This window comes from Nematostella vectensis, chromosome 12, assembly GCF_932526225.1.
Source record: "Nematostella vectensis chromosome 12, jaNemVect1.1, whole genome shotgun sequence".
Classification (NCBI taxonomy): domain Eukaryota; kingdom Metazoa; phylum Cnidaria; class Anthozoa; order Actiniaria; family Edwardsiidae; genus Nematostella; species Nematostella vectensis.
In genome coordinates, this window is record NC_064045.1 from 12,161,289 (window position 1) to 12,181,434 (window position 20,146).

The following is a 20,146-nucleotide window of genomic DNA, read 5'->3' on the forward strand; positions in this document are numbered from 1 at the left end:
GTTGTTGTCCATTGCATCCTTGCCAGATATTCCAACAGCCCACTTAAAATACCTCCCCCTCCCCTCCACCCCCTCCTCTAATCACAAAACCCCACTCTGGCAAAAGATGACCCATTGCCACCACCTTTATTATTATTATTTTGGTTTCAATCAAAATTAAAAAATACATTAAACACGAGGTTCTGCTATAAAAGGGAAAGCTCCTCCCACCAACGGGCTCAAGAACTATCAGTTATCAATCAGTCATCAATTGGTCAACATTTCAGGACAATTGCTCTGAGCGCCAAATTCAAATTTCATATTCTAAACCAAATCAAATATCATTCCTAGAGTTGTCCACCTAAAATGTTCTATTTATCGTAAAATACAATACCAAGCTTGTGTACGCTTTAAAAGACTAGCATTTTTATCACGGCGCGATGATAATTTATGAATGTGCGTTAGATTTTGAATTGCGCAAAATTCAAAATGTTACACCGAAAACGTGAGTGGACAGCAAATTACTAATTTATCAATCTCTCAACAACTATTTTGTAACCTTGCAAAAATAGTTTTATTCAAGCCGACTGAGGCTCAGTTATAAGCAATTTTACATGAGACTTATAATTTGTGACTGGAAGTTTTCTGTTTATAATTGCAAAGTCGAGCCCTGGGGTGGGAGGAGCTTACCCTTTTTACAGCGGAACCTCGTGTTTAAGACATTTTAACCCATATGCCTGTCAGATAGATCAACGCTAAAATTGACGCTCAAAAAGTCACTTCCGGCTTTTTTTTTAATGGTCATGTTATCAGTTTACTTCCGGAAGGTCGGCTTAAGCCTCAAGAGTATTAGAATCCGCGCTATTTGACAGGCCATCTGCTCTAAATTATTAGTAAATTCTAAAAGAAACTTCCAATAGACACGTTCCTTGAAGGGTACCGTCGTCGTTTCTTGTGATGATAAACTACCTTCATCTTCCAGTTGTGGAAATTTGCTGATGACACCAATCGTTCTGTTCCTGCCTCCTAGAAGCGGCTGACTTCTAGGAGCCATCTAGTCTCGGGAAAACCATTTGCAGCTAAACCCAACAAGTGAAAAGAGGTGCGCACTTGCTTTAAGCGCACCCCACCCCCTTGCTTTCTTCAGGTGACATCTAGTAGATGAGGTTGAGTTTGAATTGGTATCTTCGTCCAAAGTTCCTGGAGTTGTCATAAGCAGCGATCTTATTGACTCTATCACCACTAAGGCTGCCAAGAGAGTCTATCTCGTAAGAAAACTAAAGCGTGTGGGAATTTCTTATACTGACCTTATAAGGTTCTACTGTAGCGTTATAAAATCAATCCTAGAATAAGTCTTCCACTCCCCTCTTTATATAACAGAGGAAATAGAACGTGTTCAGCGTCGATTATTACGCGTGATTATCCCCAATTGTAACTATAATTAAGCTTTGTTAAAGCTGGCCTTACTATATGATATAATTATGTATAGAACTCTTCAGTGACATTGTTGCGCATAGCAACCATAAACACGGACACCTGCCGCCATGATCAACGCCAAGACCGACACGCTCTTTTACCGTACACCGCCCCCCCCTCCCCAACTTGGCGGCCAAACAGTGGGTCATCTTCAAATACCATGCTTTTTCCATATGATACCTGACTGTACAACCCCCTTCCTCAGCCAATCCGCCTGGCCCCTGTCTGCAAGACCAAAACTTAGATACATTTTTATTAGTCTCTGTTCATAATATATTTTATACATTTTAGATATTTATACTTTTCGTTATATATTATAAGATAATTGTAAATACCATCACGTAATTCAGTCTTATGTCTGCAAGGTGTTTTTTTTATTAATAAACGGTCAAGCGTAAGTAAACTCTACCCTTTCGTTCTCTTTATAGTTTGTAATTCTTTTGCGACATGTTAGCTTTCAATCGCTAACGACTGTTGATTTACAAAACCTGGTTGTTCTACATGTCAAGATACTATAATAAATTAGACGCTCGATTATGCTCTGAGTATTGTGTTGCGCAACTGTGGTATGCGCGCTGTTTTTAATTGAAATTTTCTTTCGTCAAACTTGAACCAGGCTTTATTCTGTGTCCTTTGTGACACCTTAAATTACTTGAATAAAATATGGGAGCATTTTTTAATAACCTGCTTTTCCGCATTTGGATAAAAATATTATCATCACATGGAAGATTTCAGGGTTGGATCTAGCTTTTCGCTAAAGGGGGGGGAGTTGGCTCAGTGACAATTGCAAAGGGGAGAGGGGGGAGTTTATTTGTTACATATGGCCTTCTGGCAGCCCAAAAGGGGGGGGGGTTAAACCCACTAGCTCCCCCCTCCCCCCTAAATCCGCTACTGGATTTTGCGTGCGTTGAATTCGTAGGTTTCAGAGGTTCGGCTACGGGCTGCCTGTGCCCAGGCTAAACTAGATGTGACGATTATTGCGTGACATTTCCCAGAAACGCTACAGAGCGTTGTCCCAAAAGTTCTGGATAGAAATGCTGAGTGTAGTAGTCGAACATGGCGGAAATGGCGGAGTGTGGTCCATATGCGGGCGAAGGATTCGATCTTGACCAATTTATCATCCCTCCAAACGATGAACTGATTTGTGCTATTTGTCATATGGTAGTTAATGAACCCGTTCTAACATCTTGCGGCCATTCGTACTGCAAATATTGTATAGAGAAATGGTGTAATGGGTAAGTTTCTGGAAGCTTAGAAATATCTTTTGTAAGGCATATATCTAAGGTATTTAAGTAGTATTTAGATTATGAGTACCAAAGAAGTTCAATCTCCGATCTAGCGAACTCGGGTCGAACGATCTTACCGTTACCTCATTGTTATGAGATAAGCAGATAAGGTGTATTATTTGCATTTTAATTAAAGTTGTAATAAGTATATGCCTGGACGCTTATAGGAGCCTGGTCCAGGTATTTCTGGAATTAGCTACAGTAAATAATGTTCAGGACATATTATCAGATTGATTGTTCGATCAAAAGTTCAAGTTCGATTACACACTCCTGGGGGAGGGGGAGGGGGCAACGGCCGTCCTTCTCTTCCCACTACGTTAAGGCCCTGTAATTGTGATTTTATTGTTTAAGATTTTTTTGTATTACTTTGAGTTTCTTTTTCTTCAGCTTAAATTTTCAAGCTAACTTTTCACACATTTTCAATTTATTTTAGAAAGGAAGTTGTGACTTGCCCAGTAGACAATGAGCAACTGAAACCCTCTGTGAGTATAACTGGATTTTGTCAACAGCTTTCATGGACGGGTGGCCTAGTGTGCTAGCGTATCAGCCTCTCTCCACTTTGGCCCAGGTTCAAGTCCTGGCTCTGTTATAATATTAGTTTGTTACTACCCTCCCCCCCCCTTAGGAGCCCGTCATATCGCGGGCTCACGCGTTGTTGTTGAACAGTCACATGGAGTTTCGCATGGAGTTTGTGTCGGAGAATTAAGAGATTAAATGTGTTGAATTGGCCGACAACCGTCTTATAACATGGTGTCAGAAGTCTAAATTGGAAAAGAAGAATGCAGGCTACGACTCTGAGACATAAATAGAGTTTAACAAGGAGATAAGGCCATTCGAATCGATCTCAAAACAACATGGCGGAGAGGGAATGGTTCAACAAGCCAGGTCCGTTAATACTGGATGCCCAAGCTGCAGAAAATTGGAGGAAGTTTATCATGCGATTTGAGATCTACCCAGCAGCAGCAGAAAAGGAGAACAAATCCGACAAGATCAAGGTAAACATGTTGCTTAATTGCGCTGGGAGTGAAGTGATCGAGGAATACAGTCGTTTTACATACGGTACCGATGAAAGTCCAAAATCCTTTGAGAACGTCTGTAAGAAATTTGAAGAACTTTGTCGAGGTGCTAGAAATGTGATATACGAGAGATTGGTGTTTAATCAACGAAGCCAGAAAGAGGGCGGAAGGATTGATAATTTTGTGAGTGACTTGAAACAACTAGCCCTTACATGTGAATTTGGGACTCTAAAAGACTCGCTGATTCGAGACCGAATGGTCGGCGGAGTGTTGTCTGATCAACTGAGGGGTGAACTGTTGAAGAAACCAGACTTGACATTGCAGTCAGCACATGATTATTGTCGTACCTACGAAGCCTCAGAGACACAAAAGATGAAGTTCAGTCTACCCACTGGCATTGTTGAGCAATCAGCATCTAACATTTATGACATCAAGAGCTCCAAGTCGCAAAATAACAAAGTGAGGCAAGATGACCCTTTATGCAAATTTTGTGGTCTCAAACATTCATTTTCGAAAGGTAAATGTCCAGCCTTTAAGCAAGAGTGCAGAAAATGTAAAAAGGTTGGTCACTTCGCGAGGGTGTGTAGATCTACAAGGAAGAGCAGTGTGCATCAAGTTGAAAAAGCCGCCAGTGAATACAATGATGACGATGATGCAACTCATGCCTACTTTGTTTCAGTTGAGCTGAGGTCAGTGGATGTATCAGCGTCAAGGAACAAAAGCATGATCAATGTCACCATAAGTAACCGTCAAGTCAAAGTTAAAGCCGACACTGGTGCTGAGGCAAATGTCATTCCCTTAAGTTACATGAAAGCCACTCCAGAAAATCCACCAGCCATTAAAGGGATGGTTAGCTACTAAGCCAATACACCCAGTTGGATGTGTACGGCTCCCTACTCAATACAAGAATCGTACTGTTGACCTGTTATACCTAGTTGTACATGGTGATTTTACTCCATTGGTGAGCTGCGATGCATGCCTTGACTTAGAGGTGTTGCAATTTTTGAACTTAGATTTGATTCAGCGTCAACCAACAGCCCCAGATGCTCAAGATAGCATGCATAGCCTTCGAGATATCAATACAACAGATCCAGTGCTAAAGAACTTTCAAGATTGTTTCAGTGATAAGCCTGGTAGACTACCTAATGAAATCAATCTGGAAACTGATGAGTCTGTAATACCTGTTATTCATCCTCCAAGAAAGTTACCAGTATCACTCCTGGGGCCTGTAAAAGAGAAGTTGTCTGAGATGGGACAAGATGGAATCATAGTCAAGGAGGAGGACATACCATGGGTCAGCTCAATGCTAGTGGTAGACAAGAGACGAGAGAAGGGGAAAGGACAACCCACTAAAGAGGAAATCAGAATCTGCATTGATCCATGAGATCTAAACACTGCACTGAAGCGTGTACACCACCCTATGGTAACTATAGAAGAAGTTGCAGACAAACTTGCTAACACTGTTGTTTTTACAGCTCTAGACGCCTGCAGTGGGTTTTTGCAGCTCCCAGTTGATGAAGCAAGTTCAAAGTTGTTTACATTCAACACTCCTTGGGGAAGGTACCGGTTTTGTAGGCTACCTTTCGGAGTTGCTCCAGCGCCAGAGATATACCAGAAAGAGGTGGAACGGCTGTTTGAAGGTGTCCCAGTTGAAATCATTGTGGATGACTTCCTCATACATGCACAAGACCAGTCAGAAATGGATGGAAAACTGTTTAATGGTACTGGAGCGAAGTCGAGAGGTAGGACTGAAGTTTAATCCTAGTAAAGTAAAGCTTAGAGTGGATGAAGTAAGTTATGTCGGCCATAGGCTTACTTCACAAGGCTTGCAGCCAGATCCAGAGAAGATCCAGGCTATCATTGACATGCCACCACCGACAGACAAAGAGGGGGTGCAACGACTAATAGGAACTGTGAACTATCTTGATAAGTTTATCCAAAACAAAGCAGAGATTCAGGGACCCATCTCCCAGTTGCTACAGAAGGATGCCGTTTTTGTATGGGACACACCCAAACAAAATGCGTTTGAACAGCTCATACGTGTTATCAGTAGTTCACCTGTTCTGTCATATTTCGACAATAACAAACAGACAGTTTTGAATGCTGATGCCAGCAGTACAGGCTTAGGTGCAGTGGTAATGCTGGACGGAAGGCCAGTTGCATATGGATCACGAACACTCACCAATGCAGAGAAACATTACGCAAACATTGAAAGGGAATTACTCGCTATTACCTGGGGGGTACAGAAGTTTCATACCTACCTTTATGGCCGGTCAGTCATCGTACAGACAGATCACAAACCGCTTGAGTCAATTTTCAAGAAACCACTTAATGATGCCCCACCCAGATTACAGCGCATGCTCCTTAAGCTTACAAAGTATGATTTGAATGTCAACTATGTTCCTGGTAAGCAACAAGTCCTTTCTGACTGTTTGAGCAGAGCACCCATACATATACCAGAGACACCTAGCAATGACAGTGATGAGGTTCAAGTCAACTTGGTTGACAAGTTAGGACTTGACAACGATGCTCTGTCAAAGTTTAGAAGTTGTACCAATACTGATGTGACTTCGCAGGTCATTATGAATGATGTTCTCACTGGTTGGCCTTCAGACAGGGGACAGATTGATGAATTAGCAAGAGAATATTTTAACTACAGGGAGGAGCTAAGTGTTGAGGATGGCTTACTATTCAAGTCTGATCGAATTGTCGTACCACGAGGGATGAGAGCTAAAGTGCTTGATGAGATTCATGGTGCGCACATGAGTCAAAAAGTCAATTCTATGCTAGGTACTATGTTTTCTGGCCAGGTATGAGTGCACAGGTGAAAGACAGAGTCCGATCCTGCGGAATCTGTAATGCCTTCAGGAATCAGCAGCAAAAAGAAACTCTCAGGCCTCACGACATTCCTGGGCTCCCGTGGCAGATTGTTGGTACTGATCTATTTGATTACGGTGGACATACCTACCTAGTAGTGACTGATTTCTACTCGAAGTATTTCGAAATCGAGCTTCTACGTCAAAGTACTGCAACCTTTATCATTAACAACCTGAAGAAAATATTTGCTTGCTTTGGAATACCCGACCAAGTGATCAGTGATAATGGATCACAGTACAGTAATACTAGAAACTTATTTGATAGCACCCACCAATTCATGGTGTTTGTGAAAGAATGGGGGTGGTTTCGGCATATTACCAGTTCACCTGAATATCCTCAGTCGAATGGTGCGGCTGAGAAAGCTGTGCAGACGGCCAAACGTATCCTTAAGAAAGCAGATGCTGATGGAAAGGATCCATTCGAGGGACTTCTCAAGTACCGCAATACACCTTTTGAGGACATTGGTGTATCACCCGTCCAACTGTTGATGAGCCGGAGGACCCGTACCATGCTTCCCACTCACAAAAGGCTGTTACTCCCTCAACCAGTGAACCCTGATACAGTTGTTAAAGCACTCAAAACGCGTCAAGAAAAAGCTGCAGCGAATGACAACCAGAACAGCAAAGACCTGCCACCACTGGAATCTGGTTCGAAAGTCAGAATCCGAAAAGGCGGTGAAAAGCAGTGGAGGACAGCGGAAGTACTACCAAGGTCATGCATGGTGCAAGACGACAGGGGAAGAGTTTACCGCAGGAACAGAAGGCACATCATTTCTACTCCATTAGACCAGCCAATCCGGCTGCAGCCAAGCTCACCGGTCCTTACTGGTGTGCCAGTGAAGCCATCGACACCTCCACAGATACCTGTAGTCTCGGATCAGCCAAAGCCACAGATGCCTGCAGTCTCGGATGTGCCTATGAAGCAGCCAGTCACTACCAGATCAGGAAGACTTGTGCAAAAGCCTGATAGGCTTATTGAGTCTTGTTAAGAACAGTTAACTATCATAACTGAGCCATAGTCTTGTTACTTCTATTTCCTTTTATTTCATAGTGACATTGGGACTTGTTATTTGAGGGGGGAGATGTAATAATATTAGTTTGTTACTACCCTCCCCCCCTTAGGAGTCCATCATACCGCGGGCTCACACGTTGTTGTTGAACAGTCACATGGAGTTTCGCATGGAGTTTGTGTCAGAAAATTAAGAGATTAAATGTGTTAAATTGGCCGACAACCGTCTTATAACAGGCTCATAGTGGATTATTAAACAAATTCGACTGCAGGGTGCTAGAGACTTTCCCTATGGTATCACTTGAGGAATCTTACAGCATTTATGTAAGCTTACTTAGCTTTGCAATATTTGTATGTATTTCAGCAAATTTTTCCTGATAAGAAAACTGATAGAATTGTCCTATCACTTGAAGTGAAGTGCACTAATAATCCATGCAGATGGAAAGGAGAGTTGCGGCAGAAACAGGTTTGTACCCTAAAGATAATTAGACTATCTCATTCTTGGAACTTATTAACATTTCTGCTTTTAGATGCATTTAAAGGCCATAGTAAAGCTCATAAAAAATGAATGATATTATTTATATTTGGTAGTTGGTGGGCAAAGAAAAAAATAAGGGCATGCAAAGCAGGCTGGGAAAGAAAAATGACCTGAAAAAAGTCACAGCATAGTATCTCATCAGATATCAAATGGATAGTCAAAATTTAAAAATCCTAAATACATTGTTGGGGTTATTACTATTATACTACCTATGGATCAACTATCACTTAACTGCTTTTTTTTTGCTTTTTTTTTTTGTTTTTTTTTTGTACCAGTCACACAACTTTTCCTTCTTTCGCGCTTAATGCCAATCATTATACAATAACATTCTTGAATCATGTACCTGACATTCTTGAGGATCCTGCACTTTATTTCTTATGAAAATCCTGCCCAGAAAATTACCGCTGGAAACATTTCCTAGCAGAACTAGTTCTGGGGCGTGATGCCTGCTAAAGTGGTCAATTATTTGATAAGTCGGAAGCTTATTAAGCCAATTAAAAACAGTTGATGAAATCAAAATTATTCTGATGGAATCACAAATGCTAAGTTTCTTGCTTTGGGATACCAAAATGAAACGTCATAAATATGCCCTAGGTTGTCTTGTTGTGGATTTGTATAAACTTTTTGGGAAGAAAAGCTGTTGTCGACAAAATGTGAGAAATTCAGCCTTTGTTTATGTTAATCTCATGCTGCAGCCCAACACTCCTGCAGGTGAATTTTCACTGGTACGTTAGATATGGATCTGATCTCCAAGCACTTGGAGCTTCTTTGCTTGCTTTTGGAAGATCAACTTCAGCGAGAAAACAATCACAACAACAGGGTTCTTGGAAAGGTTCAAGTCACCAATTATGCCGGTTTTTGAAAATAAGTGGCAAAATTTGGAATATCAGCAGGCTTTTATCGAACCAACTGAACAAAATTGTTGCTCTTTCCCTTAACATGAAAGGATCACAAGCAATTCTGACTTCAGACACTTATATCTGGAATGGAACAAAGGGCTCCTTTTATCGTGCAAAACAAAGATTGTTGATTAGAATTTACAAGTAAACACTGCTTTTGGTTGGCCCTTGGCCCAATCACAGCAGAGTAGCTCCTAGAATTTTTTAATTCAAAATTGTTGCAAACTTTTCCATCGGCACTTACAGGGAGAGAGGGTGATTTTTGTTAGCACTCGCTAGGTACTAAGGATATTCATAAGCATGACGCTTGGATTGGTCAAGGGTCCGTGAGTATTTAGAGGACACGAAACCCAAGACTAGATTGCAACGTAAGAAAACATTTTGATTGTTGTATAGAGGAAATAGATCTCATAGATGTCACACAGTGTTTCATAAACAATAGTCACGAAACTCAAATGAGATCTTTTTTTTTAACTTTTCACTCAATGAAAAAAAGGTTTAATCTGAATATCTTTTCACCAGAAGCACCTAAAGATATGCAGCCACAAAGCTGTCAAGTGCATATTGGAGGGATGCAATGTGAAAGTTCCGAGAATTTTAATGGAGAAACACACAAACACTTGTGGATGGAGACTCCTTCACTGCAAGCCCTGCAATTTGTCTTATCCCAAAAAGGATGAGGAGGTCAGCGAATAATTTGTTTTCCTTTTGTTTTTCTGTGGCATTTTTTAAAATTGAGTTTTCATTTTTACAGACTGTGCAGCACAAAGATGACTGCCCGCTAGCCTTTCTTCCTTGTAGATTCAGTGAAATAGGTTGTACGTTCAAGGTAAGCTCTCATGTATACAGTGACACAGTCAGTAAAGAGGTGAGCTCTCATATGTACAGTGACACAGTCTGTAATATAGGTGAGCTCTCATATGTACAGGGACACAGTTTGTAAGATAGAGGTGAGCTCTCATATGTACAGTGACACAGTCTGTAATATAGGTGAGCTCTCATATGTACAGGGACACAGTCTGTAAGATAGAGGTGAGCTCTCCTATGTACAGTGACACAGTCTGTAATATAAAGGTGAGCTCTCATATGTACAGTGACACAGTTTGTAAGATAGAGGTGAGCTCTCATATGTACAGTGACACAGTCTGTAATATAGGTGAGCTCTCATATGTACAGGGACACAGTCTGTAAGATAGAGGTGAGCTCTCCTATGTACAGTGACACAGTTTGTAAGATAGGTGAGCTCTCATATGTACAGTGACACAGTCTGTAAGATAACGGCAAGCTCTCATATGTACAGTGACATAGTCTGTAAGATAGCGGTGAGCTCTAATACTAAGCATTTTAAAGCCCCGGGGTGACCGCTTCAAAGAGGCTCGACCATGAGCTGATGAGCGCTTTAACTTATTTCGACTGTAACCACGAGTTGTAACTGTGTCCCTTCGGTACGATATTTACAGGGTCGAGAAAGTGCACGTGATGAGCACTGTGAAAGCGCGGTCCAAACACACCTCCACATCGCCTGCGAGACCATCAGAGACAATAAGGAACAGATAAGTGATCTACATAAAGAACTTGATAAGGTTCGTCAAGAACTACAAACAAAGTCGTGTGACCACATGAAAGAAGTGAACGCCATTCGTGAAAAACACGATGAAGCCATCCGCGACAACAAAGGACAAATAGAAGCACTAAGCAAAGAACACGGAATCGCCTCAAATACCATCCATGAAAACAAAGAACAACTTGATACTCTTAAGAAAGAACTCGGTATCGCCTCGGAGACGATCCGTAAAAATAGAGATCAAATAGCAAAGCTTAGCACTGCTTGCAAGACGCAGTACACGGACGGAACGTTTGTGTGGAGAATCTGTAATTACAAAGATAAATACAAAAAGGCAGTCGCTTTTGCCACCAACCAAGAAGTAAAAGGCGGCAACAGCGATAGTGATGACGATATTAGTATGGCGGGTGACATAATGGTAAGTCTTCCATTCTACACTTCAAGGTACGGCTACAAAATGCGCCTTAAAGCCTATCCTAACGGGTACGGCGATGGAAAAGGGACGCATCTTTCGCTCTCTATCAGGATTATGAAGGGAGAGTACGATGCGATACTAGAGTGGCCTTTCAGACGGAAGATCACTCTCAGTCTCATCAATCAGAGCGAGCAGTGGCGCAGTGAGACGGTGGAGATATACCCTGATGATGCGACGCCTGATAAGAAACATAAATTTGAGAGACCCATTGAGAATGAAAACGTGGGCTGTGGATACTCTTGTTTTATATCACACATGGAGCTTAATTCAGGCGACTACATCAAGGATGACGTCATCTTCATCGAGGCGGTGATCACGTGATACAATGAAACATAACATACATACGAAACATCGTGACACTTTTCAAAGTTAACTTTTTAAAGTTCAAATTGATTGAATTTAGCTATACCTCTAAGCCTAGGGGTGTTTCCCCTAAATAGCCACAGAGATCGCGAAAACGGCGCAGTTACAGAAAATGCTCTACCCGAGTGTGTGATCTTGACATAAATCAAAGATAATTTTAGTTTTTCTGGACTTGTGCACCTATTTCATTATATGCCCAATTCTTGTCTTTTAGTGAATCAATTACTAGGAAACAATTAGTTTATACACACAAAATTATGGTCCAGCTTTTTACAAACTCTCCCCTTTGTAGACGGATTATTAGATCCCCCCCTTAAAAAAAAAAAGAAAAAAAAAGAAAATCGAGCAGATCCGAAAGGCATAGCCTTAGCATGCTTCGAATTATAGGGGGCATGATAAAGAAAGGTTAGGAAAACATTAGGGGGCACAGCCACGCCCCTATTCGTCATTTCCTTATAATTTTTGAAAATATTGGGGATGGGGTGTGTGGGAGGCACGTGCCCCCAGTGCCCCACCCCCCGGCCCTAAGGTAGAACATCGAGCAGCATTGTATATTAATATATATATAGGTCTTTATTTGAATCGCATTGAAGTTAATAAAGAATGAAATAAAGTGACAAATACAGTACTACTTTGAAACATAAAGTATATATTCTTTATTAAATCAATACACCAAAAACTGGAAATCGGCTCTGCCAAATTTTCGTCTTTAATAAGACTTCTTCAGGGCAGAGTCGATTTCCAGTTTTTGGTGTATTGTATTCATTGTTCTGGTACGAGATCGCGACAGTTTGTGCTTTTTGATTCTATTCTTTATTAAATCGATATTCTTCGCATGATAAAGAGAGTTTAAATAAATTTTAAGGGGTCTTCTTTTGCCACCCTCATCCTTATCTTGCCGGGCAGCGTCATAGTTTTGTACCTGACTTGCATTTGAGTTTTCGGAATTGATTTTGACTTTTATGCATTGCTCGTTGAATTTCGCTTTTTTACACACAAAAAACAAAATAAGTCGATGACAATATACCTAAAGCTTCCACATCTGAGAATCGGGGCTTGCTAGAGATAGTGTTCACGGTTCACGGCAAAATGTGTACCGATGCTTGTAGTGAAAGGCGCGAAACAAACATTTCAAACTGCTGTAGCCAATCAGAGTGCACCATTCGATTCCATCTCCTTACACTTCCCAAAATCTCGTATTGGATTGTTGACATATGGGGCTCGGTGTGGATTATGGGAAGGCGTACGATGGATCATGGGATGCTTGCGATGGATTATGGGAAGGCGTACGATGGATTATGGGAGGCCGCGTAGGAGGGCGCGATAGCTTTCATCACCACCCACCTTCCCTCCGCTTGGCATTTGTTAGTGGCGATTTTGAAACCATCTGAATAAAAATATCTAGAATTTGCAAATATCTGGAATACATATTCAATATCAAACAGTCTTTTTCAGAGGACACTAGGCTTAGCTAGGGGTTGATGAAGGGGGTGTAACAAGGGGTTGGTGAAGGGGCGTAACCAGGGGTGAGGACACTGGGCGTAACCAGGGGTTGGTGGAGGAGGCGTAGCCAGGGGTGAGGACACTGGGCGTAGCTAGGGGCTGGTGAAGGGGGCGTAGCCAGGGGTGAGAACACTGGGCGTAGCTAGGGGCTGGTGAAGGGGGCGTAGCCAGGGGTGAGAACACTGGGCGTAGCTAGGGGCTGGTGAAGGGGGCGTAGCCAGGGGTGAGGACACTGGGCGTAGCTAGGGGCTGGTGAAGGGGGCGTAGCCAGGGGTGATGAAACTGGGCGTAGCTAGGGGCTGGTGGAGGGGGCGTAGCTAGGGGCTGTTGAAGGGGGCGTAGCTAGGGCTTTGTGCAGGGATCTTAGCTAGGGTTTGCTGCAGGTGGCTTAGCCTTCTTCAGGTTACAGACACTGGCATGTTACAGAAAGTGTTACACAGTTCATTGATTATCAAAACATGTATAATAATAGTAAATAGAGAAGTGGTTGATGATTAATTTGCTTCTGGTAGATCGTGCCGGCACTTAATAACCCGATGGTCTCAACCGGCGTAAAGAAACCATAAAGTAATCTCACTGATTGGTTTGAATGTTGTCCAAAGTTGTTCAAATGTCATTATAGGTCTTTTAAAAGGATTTCAAAAAGGTTGAAAAGAGGGAAAAAAATAAGTGGGAACTAAGAAGGTATCTATGCATATGGGAATATGCTGATATGTTGAACCCCGGGGAGGGGGGGTGGGACTCCCCAGAAAAGTAGACGGGCCGCTCGTCACACTCTTTGGGTATAAAATTTCGATCAACTGCCATCCCTCATATTAGGGGTTGTTGAATGATTTATCCGATTTTTGCTATCTCTTAAGATATAAAATTCGACCAATTGCTATTCCTAAGGGTGTGTTTAAAATTCCCTTGACCACCCAATTTGCTATCTCTTAGGGGTAAGAAGTCCTGTTGACCACGCTCAAAGTGCCATCCCTTAGGGTTAAAATCGATTTCGCTGACGGTCACCCCGCCTGTTTTTATCGCAGTCCCCCCCTGGCAATTAAACCAGCACTCAAGTTTATATAAATCTACGAATAATGGTCTTTTGCAAACATCCAATTAAAGCAATTTGTCCAAAGAAAACACATCGGGGGGGGGGGGGGGGGGGGTTACATTTCATGTTGTAATGTAACCCTCCTTGTTTATTTTGTGACATTATGGCGGCTCCCTCGATGATGATTTCCTGAAATTGTGTAGTTCCAGAAAATATTCATGCCCCCCATGGATTAAATATTCCGGTGGGGTGGGGGGTTCAAACGCCCAGGAATTTCCAGAGGGGAGGGAGGGTGGTAAAATGCCCCTTTTCCTTAACAGTTACTGTATTTTTTTTTCCAGGGGGTTGGAAATTCCAGAGGGGTGGGGGGTCATACCTCCGACCCTCTCAATAGGGGGATATGGATATTTTCTGGTACTCCACATATTCTGAAATATTATGATTATCAAGAGAGTTGGCGTTTTACACAATTTACCGGTAATGGTCCCTTGGCATTATCCAGGAAAAACGCTTTAATCTTTCAATCTAAGATATTATCCAGAAAAGACACTTTAGACTTGCAATCTAAGATATTGTCCAGGAAAGACACTTTAAACTTGCAATCTAAGATATTGTCTAGGAAAAAACACTTTAAACTTTCAATCTAAGATATTGTCCAGGAAAGACACTTTACACTTGCAATCTAAGATATTGTTCAGGAAAGACACTTTACACTTGCAATCTAAGATATTGTCCCGGAAAGACACTTTACACTTGCAATCAAAGATATTGTCCAGGAAAGACACTTTACACTTGCAATCTAAGATATTGCCCAGGAAAGACACTTTAGACTTGCAATCTAAGATATTGTCCAGGAAAGACACTTTACACTTGCAATCTAAGATATTGTCCAGGAAAGACACTTTACACTTGCAATCTAAGATATTGTCCAGGAAAGACACTTTACACTTTCAATCTAAGATATTGTCCAGGGAGGACACTTTACACTTGCAATCTAAGATATTGTCCAGGAAAGACACTTTACACTTGCAATCTAAGATATTGTTCCGGAAAGATACTTTAGACTTGCAATCTAAGATATTGTCCAGGAAAGACACTTTACACTTGCAATCTAAGATATTGTCCAGGAAAGACACTTAACACTTGCAATCTAAGATATTGTCCAGGGAAGACACTTTACACTTGCAATCTAAGATATTGTCCAGGGAAGACACTTTACACTTGAAATCTGAGATATTGTCCAGGAAAGACACTTTAGACTTTCAATCTAAGATATTGTCCAGGAAAGACACTTTACACTTGCAATCTAAGATATTGTTCAGGAAAGACACTTTACACTTGCAATCTAAGATATTGTCCCGGAAAGACACTTTACACTTGCAATCAAAGATATTGTCCAGGAAAGACACTTTACGCTTGCAATCTAAGATATTGTCCAGGAAAAATGCTTTAGACTTGCAATCTAAGATGTTGTCCAGGAAAGACACTTTACACTTGCAATCTAAGATATTGTCCAGGAATGACACTTTACACTTGCAATCTAAGATATTGTTCCGGAAAGATACTTTACACTTGCAATCTAAGATATTGTCCAGGAAAGACACTTTAGACTTGCAATCTAAGATATTGTCCAGGAAAGACACTTTAGACTTGCAATCTAAGATATTGTCCAGGAAAGACACTTTACACTTGCAATCTAAGATATTGACCAGGAAAGACACTTTACACTTTCAATCTAAGATATTGTCCAGGAAAGACACTTTACACTTGCAATCTAAGATATTGTCCAGGAAAGACACTTTACACTTGCAATCTAAGATATTGTCTAGGAAAGACACTTTACACTTGCAATCTAAGATATTGTCCAGGAAAGACACTTTACACTTGCAATCTAAGATATTGTCCAGGAAAGACACTTTACACTTGCAATCTAAGATAATGTCCAGGAAAGACACTTTACACTTGCAATCTAAGATATTGTCCAGGAAAGACACTTTACACTTGCAATCTAAGATAATGTCCAGGAAAGGTACTTTACACTTGCAATCTAAGATATTATCCAGAAAAGACACTTTACACTTGCAATCTAAGATATTGTCCAGGAAAGACACTTTACACTTGCAATCTAAGATATTGTCCAGGAAAGACACTTTACACTTGCAATCTAAGATATTGTCCAGGAAAGACACTTTAAACTTTCAATCTAAGATATTTTCCAGGAAAGACACTTTAAACTTTCCATCTAAGATATTATCCAGGAAAGACGCTTTAAACTTTCAAGCTAAGATATTATCCAGGAAAGACACTTTACACTTGCAATCTAAGATATTGTCCAGGAAAGACACTTTACACTTGCAATCTAAGATATTGTCCAGGAAAGACACTTTACACTTGCAATCTAAGATATTTCCCAGGAAAGGGTGGTATCTAATGGCCCGTCTGTAAGGGGAGACTGTACAAAGCTGGGCCATAACTTGGAGTGTATAAGCTTGTTGGTTTCAAGTAATTGATTCACTATAGAAGACAAGTATTGGGCATTGAAAATATAATGAAATAGGTGCACAAGTCTAGAAAAAGCAAAAATTATCTTTGATTAAGATCACACACTCGGGTAGAGCATTTCTGTGACTACGCCATTTTTGCTATATTCTCTGCGATCATATGTGACTATTTAGGGGAAGTCACTCCTAGGCTACTGATTGAGGTTTGCTAAATTCAATCGATTTGAATTTTAAAATGTTAACTTCAAAAGTGTCACATGTTTTGAATGCAGGTGTCCTGTTTAATTAATTCACGTGATTACCGCCTTGATGAAGATGACGTCATCCTTTTGTACTCGCCTGAATTTAAATTCCGTGTGATATAAACACACGAAAATCCATAACTATCGTTATCACCCTCAATGGGTCTGTCGAAACAAGCTTTAAAATGAGGCGGCGCATCATCAGGGTATATCACCCCAGTCTGACGGCGCCACTGCTCGCTTTGATCGATGAGACTGAGTGTGATCTTCCGTCTGAAAGGCCACTCTAGTATCGCATCACACTCTCCCTTAGGATGGGCTTCAAGGCTCATTTTGTAGCCGTAACTTGAGGTGTAGACTGGAAGGCTGAACAATACTCCATTCGTCATGACATCGTCGTCGTTGAGGTTGTTTTCAATAGCTTCACTGTTGTCATCTTCGTCTTCCCTTTCGTCGCCATGGTCGTCGTCGCTATCGTAGTCATAGTCTTCGTCGCTATCGTAGTCAGAAGCGTCGTCGCTATCGCGGTCATCGTCGTCTACTTCTTGGTTGTCAACAAAAGCGACTGCCATTTTGTATTTATCTATGTAATTACAGATTCTCCACACAAACGTTCCGTCCGTTCACAAACGTTCCGTTGCTATTTGTTCCCTGTCCTTACGGATCGTCTCCGAGGCGATTCCGAGTTCTTTCTTAAGAGTTTCAACTTTTTCATGGATGGTATAAATTGAGGCTCTTTCGTCCCTTGTAGTCGCGGATGGCTCTATCGTGTTTTTCACGTATGGCGTTCACTTCTTTCATGTGGTCACACGACTTTGTTTGTAGTTCTAGACGAACCTGGTCGAGTTCTTTGTGTAGAGCGCTTATCTGGTTCTTATTGTCTCTGATGATCTCGCAGGCGATGTCGAAGTGTGTTTGGACCGCGCTTTCACAGTGCTCATCACGCGCACTTTTTCGACCCTGCAAATATCGTACAGAAAATGAAGGACACAGTTACAACTCGTGGTAAATATCGAGACCAATAAAAGCCCATAGACATATACATATATATGTGTTTATGTGGTTCACCCTTAAAAATTTCGGAAGTTTCATGTTGCATCCTTTCAATTTGCACTTTACAGCCTCATGTCTGCATATTTTCAAGTGCTCCTGATGAAAAGATATTCATATTAAGACGTTTTTTTCATGGAAGAAAATGTCTAGTTAACAAATAGATCTCATTTTTAGGTGTGTCTGTCCTCTGATAGATGCACCGAGGACGTCACAGCGAATCGAGCAAAAAAGTATGAAACGAAACCCAGTAAGTTCTTCTATGCATCTAATTCTAGAGGACAGAAGCACAAAAAAATAAATGAAAAAATGAGATCTATTTCTTTTATACAACAATCAAAATGTTTTCTTACATTTACATTGCAATATAGTTTTGGGAAGTGCACTGTTCATGATGGGGGAAATATCATCATTCGGAATTGAACACGAGGAGAGATAAGCAAAACACTCCATCTTAGCTCCGGAATCAGGAGGACATCCGGGATCTTTTATTGTGACTGACACTAAGGGAACGAAAAGGAATTGTTGCTTACAGATAGCAAAAAAGCAAACACATTCTGTCTATATTCAGATAGTCCTGGTAGTCAGGTAGTATAATGGTGATAACCCCAACAACGTATTTAGGATTTTTAATTTTGACCATCCATTTGATATCTGATGAAATACTATGCTGTGACTTTTTTCAGGTCATTTTTCTTTCCCAGACTGCTTTGCATGCCCTTATTTTTTTCTTTGCCCATCAACTACCAAATATAAATAATATCATTCATTTTTTATGAGCTTGACTTTGGCCTTTTAATGCATCTCAAAGCAGAAATGTGTGGTGTAGTAATTAATAAAACCCAAGAATGAGATTCTCAAGGCTCGAGCTTCACTCTTTTACTGTCATATAGGTATTGGCTAGCAAAGCGACAAGCCTCTGCCCACATTGCCTAGGTTTTTCACATTTCCGTTAGAACAGAATTTATATGACGGAGCTGATTGCCGGTTGGTTATAATCCTCCGATATGGGGCTTTGTATTTGTCAATTGATAACACGTGATCACAACATCACAAACAGATATGACGGCGGCGAGTGTTACTAAACTAAAGTAAACTAAACTAAAGTAAATCTATAGCTAATTCTCATTCAGACCTCAAATTGAATATTCGATGAAAGAACAAAGGGCCATACCAAGGGGGGAGGGGTGGGGGTGCAGGCAGAACGGAGGAATGTCGCAATAGACAGGATAGACAGGAATGTCGCAATAGACAGGATAGACAGGAATGTCGCAATAGACAGGATAGACAGGAATGTCGCAATAGACAGGATAGACAGGAATGTCGCAATAGACAGGATAGACAGGAATGTCGCAATAGACAGGATAGACAGGAATGTCGCAATAGACAGGATAGACAGGAATGTCGCAATAGACGGATAGACAGGAATGTCGCAATAGACAGGATAGACAGGAATGTCGCAATAGACAGGATAGACAGGAATGTCGCAATAGACAGGATAGACAGGAATGTCGCAATAGACAGGATAGACAGGAATGTCGCAATAGACAGGATAGACAGGAATGTCGCAATAGACAGGATAGACAGGAATGTCGCAATAGACAGGATAGACAGGAATGTCGCAATAGACAGGATAGACAGGAATGTCGCAATAGACAGGATAGACAGGAATGTCGCAATAGACAGGATAGACAGGAATGTCGCAATAGACATGCTTTTTGTAGACAGAGCTATAAAGCATAAGCGAATTGGATAAAAAAGGCATTCTAGATCATTCTGGTTTATGTCTGGTAATCTAAAAGTCAGACTTTTTTTGAGCCGATAAATCCGATAATAAATGTTCAGTGGAAATACTGCGGCATAATGGCATAAAAAATTCCTTTTTGTTCTTTCGGGGGTGGTCAGATTTTTATCAGAAAACTGGATTTCGCCATGAAGCCATAAAGAAATGTTGAAGAATTGCTCAGGACTCGTCAGCATGGCATAGCCGGTTTGCCTCAGTTAAACTTCATCGGCAAAAGACTGCAGGGCGACTTCGACTCGAACGAAGTGCTTTAAACCACAGCTTAGATCCATGTGGGATCTAGAGCTGCGACCGGGCTAGCGTGTACCAATTTTGCGGATCACGCATGCGACCTTTGCTAGTCCGACGGAGTTTTAGACTAGCAAAGGTCGCATGCGTGATCCGTACAATTGGCATCCGTGTTCCGTTCGAGTCGAAGTCGCTCTGCAGTTTTTTGCCGATGAAGTTTCACTGAGGCAAACCGGCTATGCCATGCTGATGATTCCTAATAAGGACGGAACAGCTGTCCATGGTTGCCGAACTGCACGGG

General features: G+C 41.3%; 2 protein-coding genes across 6 annotated transcripts; one reads left to right on the forward strand and one right to left on the reverse strand.

The window, feature by feature from the left end:
* Positions 1-2,456: 2,456 nt before the first annotated feature.
* Positions 2,457-12,109, forward strand: LOC5520518 (TNF receptor-associated factor 5). 5 transcript variants are annotated; one of them, XM_032365670.2, is made up of 6 exons: positions 2,457-2,690; positions 3,175-3,223; positions 8,007-8,108; positions 9,605-9,763; positions 9,834-9,908; positions 10,540-12,109. In XM_032365670.2, exons 1-6 carry the CDS (start codon positions 2,512-2,514, stop codon positions 11,437-11,439), a joined length of 1,464 nt encoding a protein of 487 aa, XP_032221561.1. In that variant the 5' UTR covers positions 2,457-2,511; the 3' UTR covers positions 11,440-12,109. The 5 variants fall into 5 exon arrangements, with proteins under 5 accessions (XP_032221561.1, XP_001640457.1, XP_032221560.1 ...); XM_001640407.3 differs by having other exon boundaries at positions 2,458-2,690; positions 9,602-9,763; XM_032365669.2 differs by lacking the exons at positions 2,457-2,690; positions 3,175-3,223 and adding an exon at positions 3,591-5,499 and having other exon boundaries at positions 9,602-9,763.
* Positions 12,110-14,517: 2,408 nt separating this feature from the next.
* On the reverse strand, positions 14,518-18,635 carry LOC125557413 (trigger factor-like). Its single transcript, XM_048719996.1, has one exon. The coding sequence runs from the start codon at positions 17,333-17,335 to the stop codon at positions 16,820-16,822; it is 516 nt and encodes a 171-aa protein (XP_048575953.1). The 5' UTR covers positions 17,336-18,635; the 3' UTR covers positions 14,518-16,819.
* Between the last annotated feature and the right edge of the window lie 1,511 nt (positions 18,636-20,146).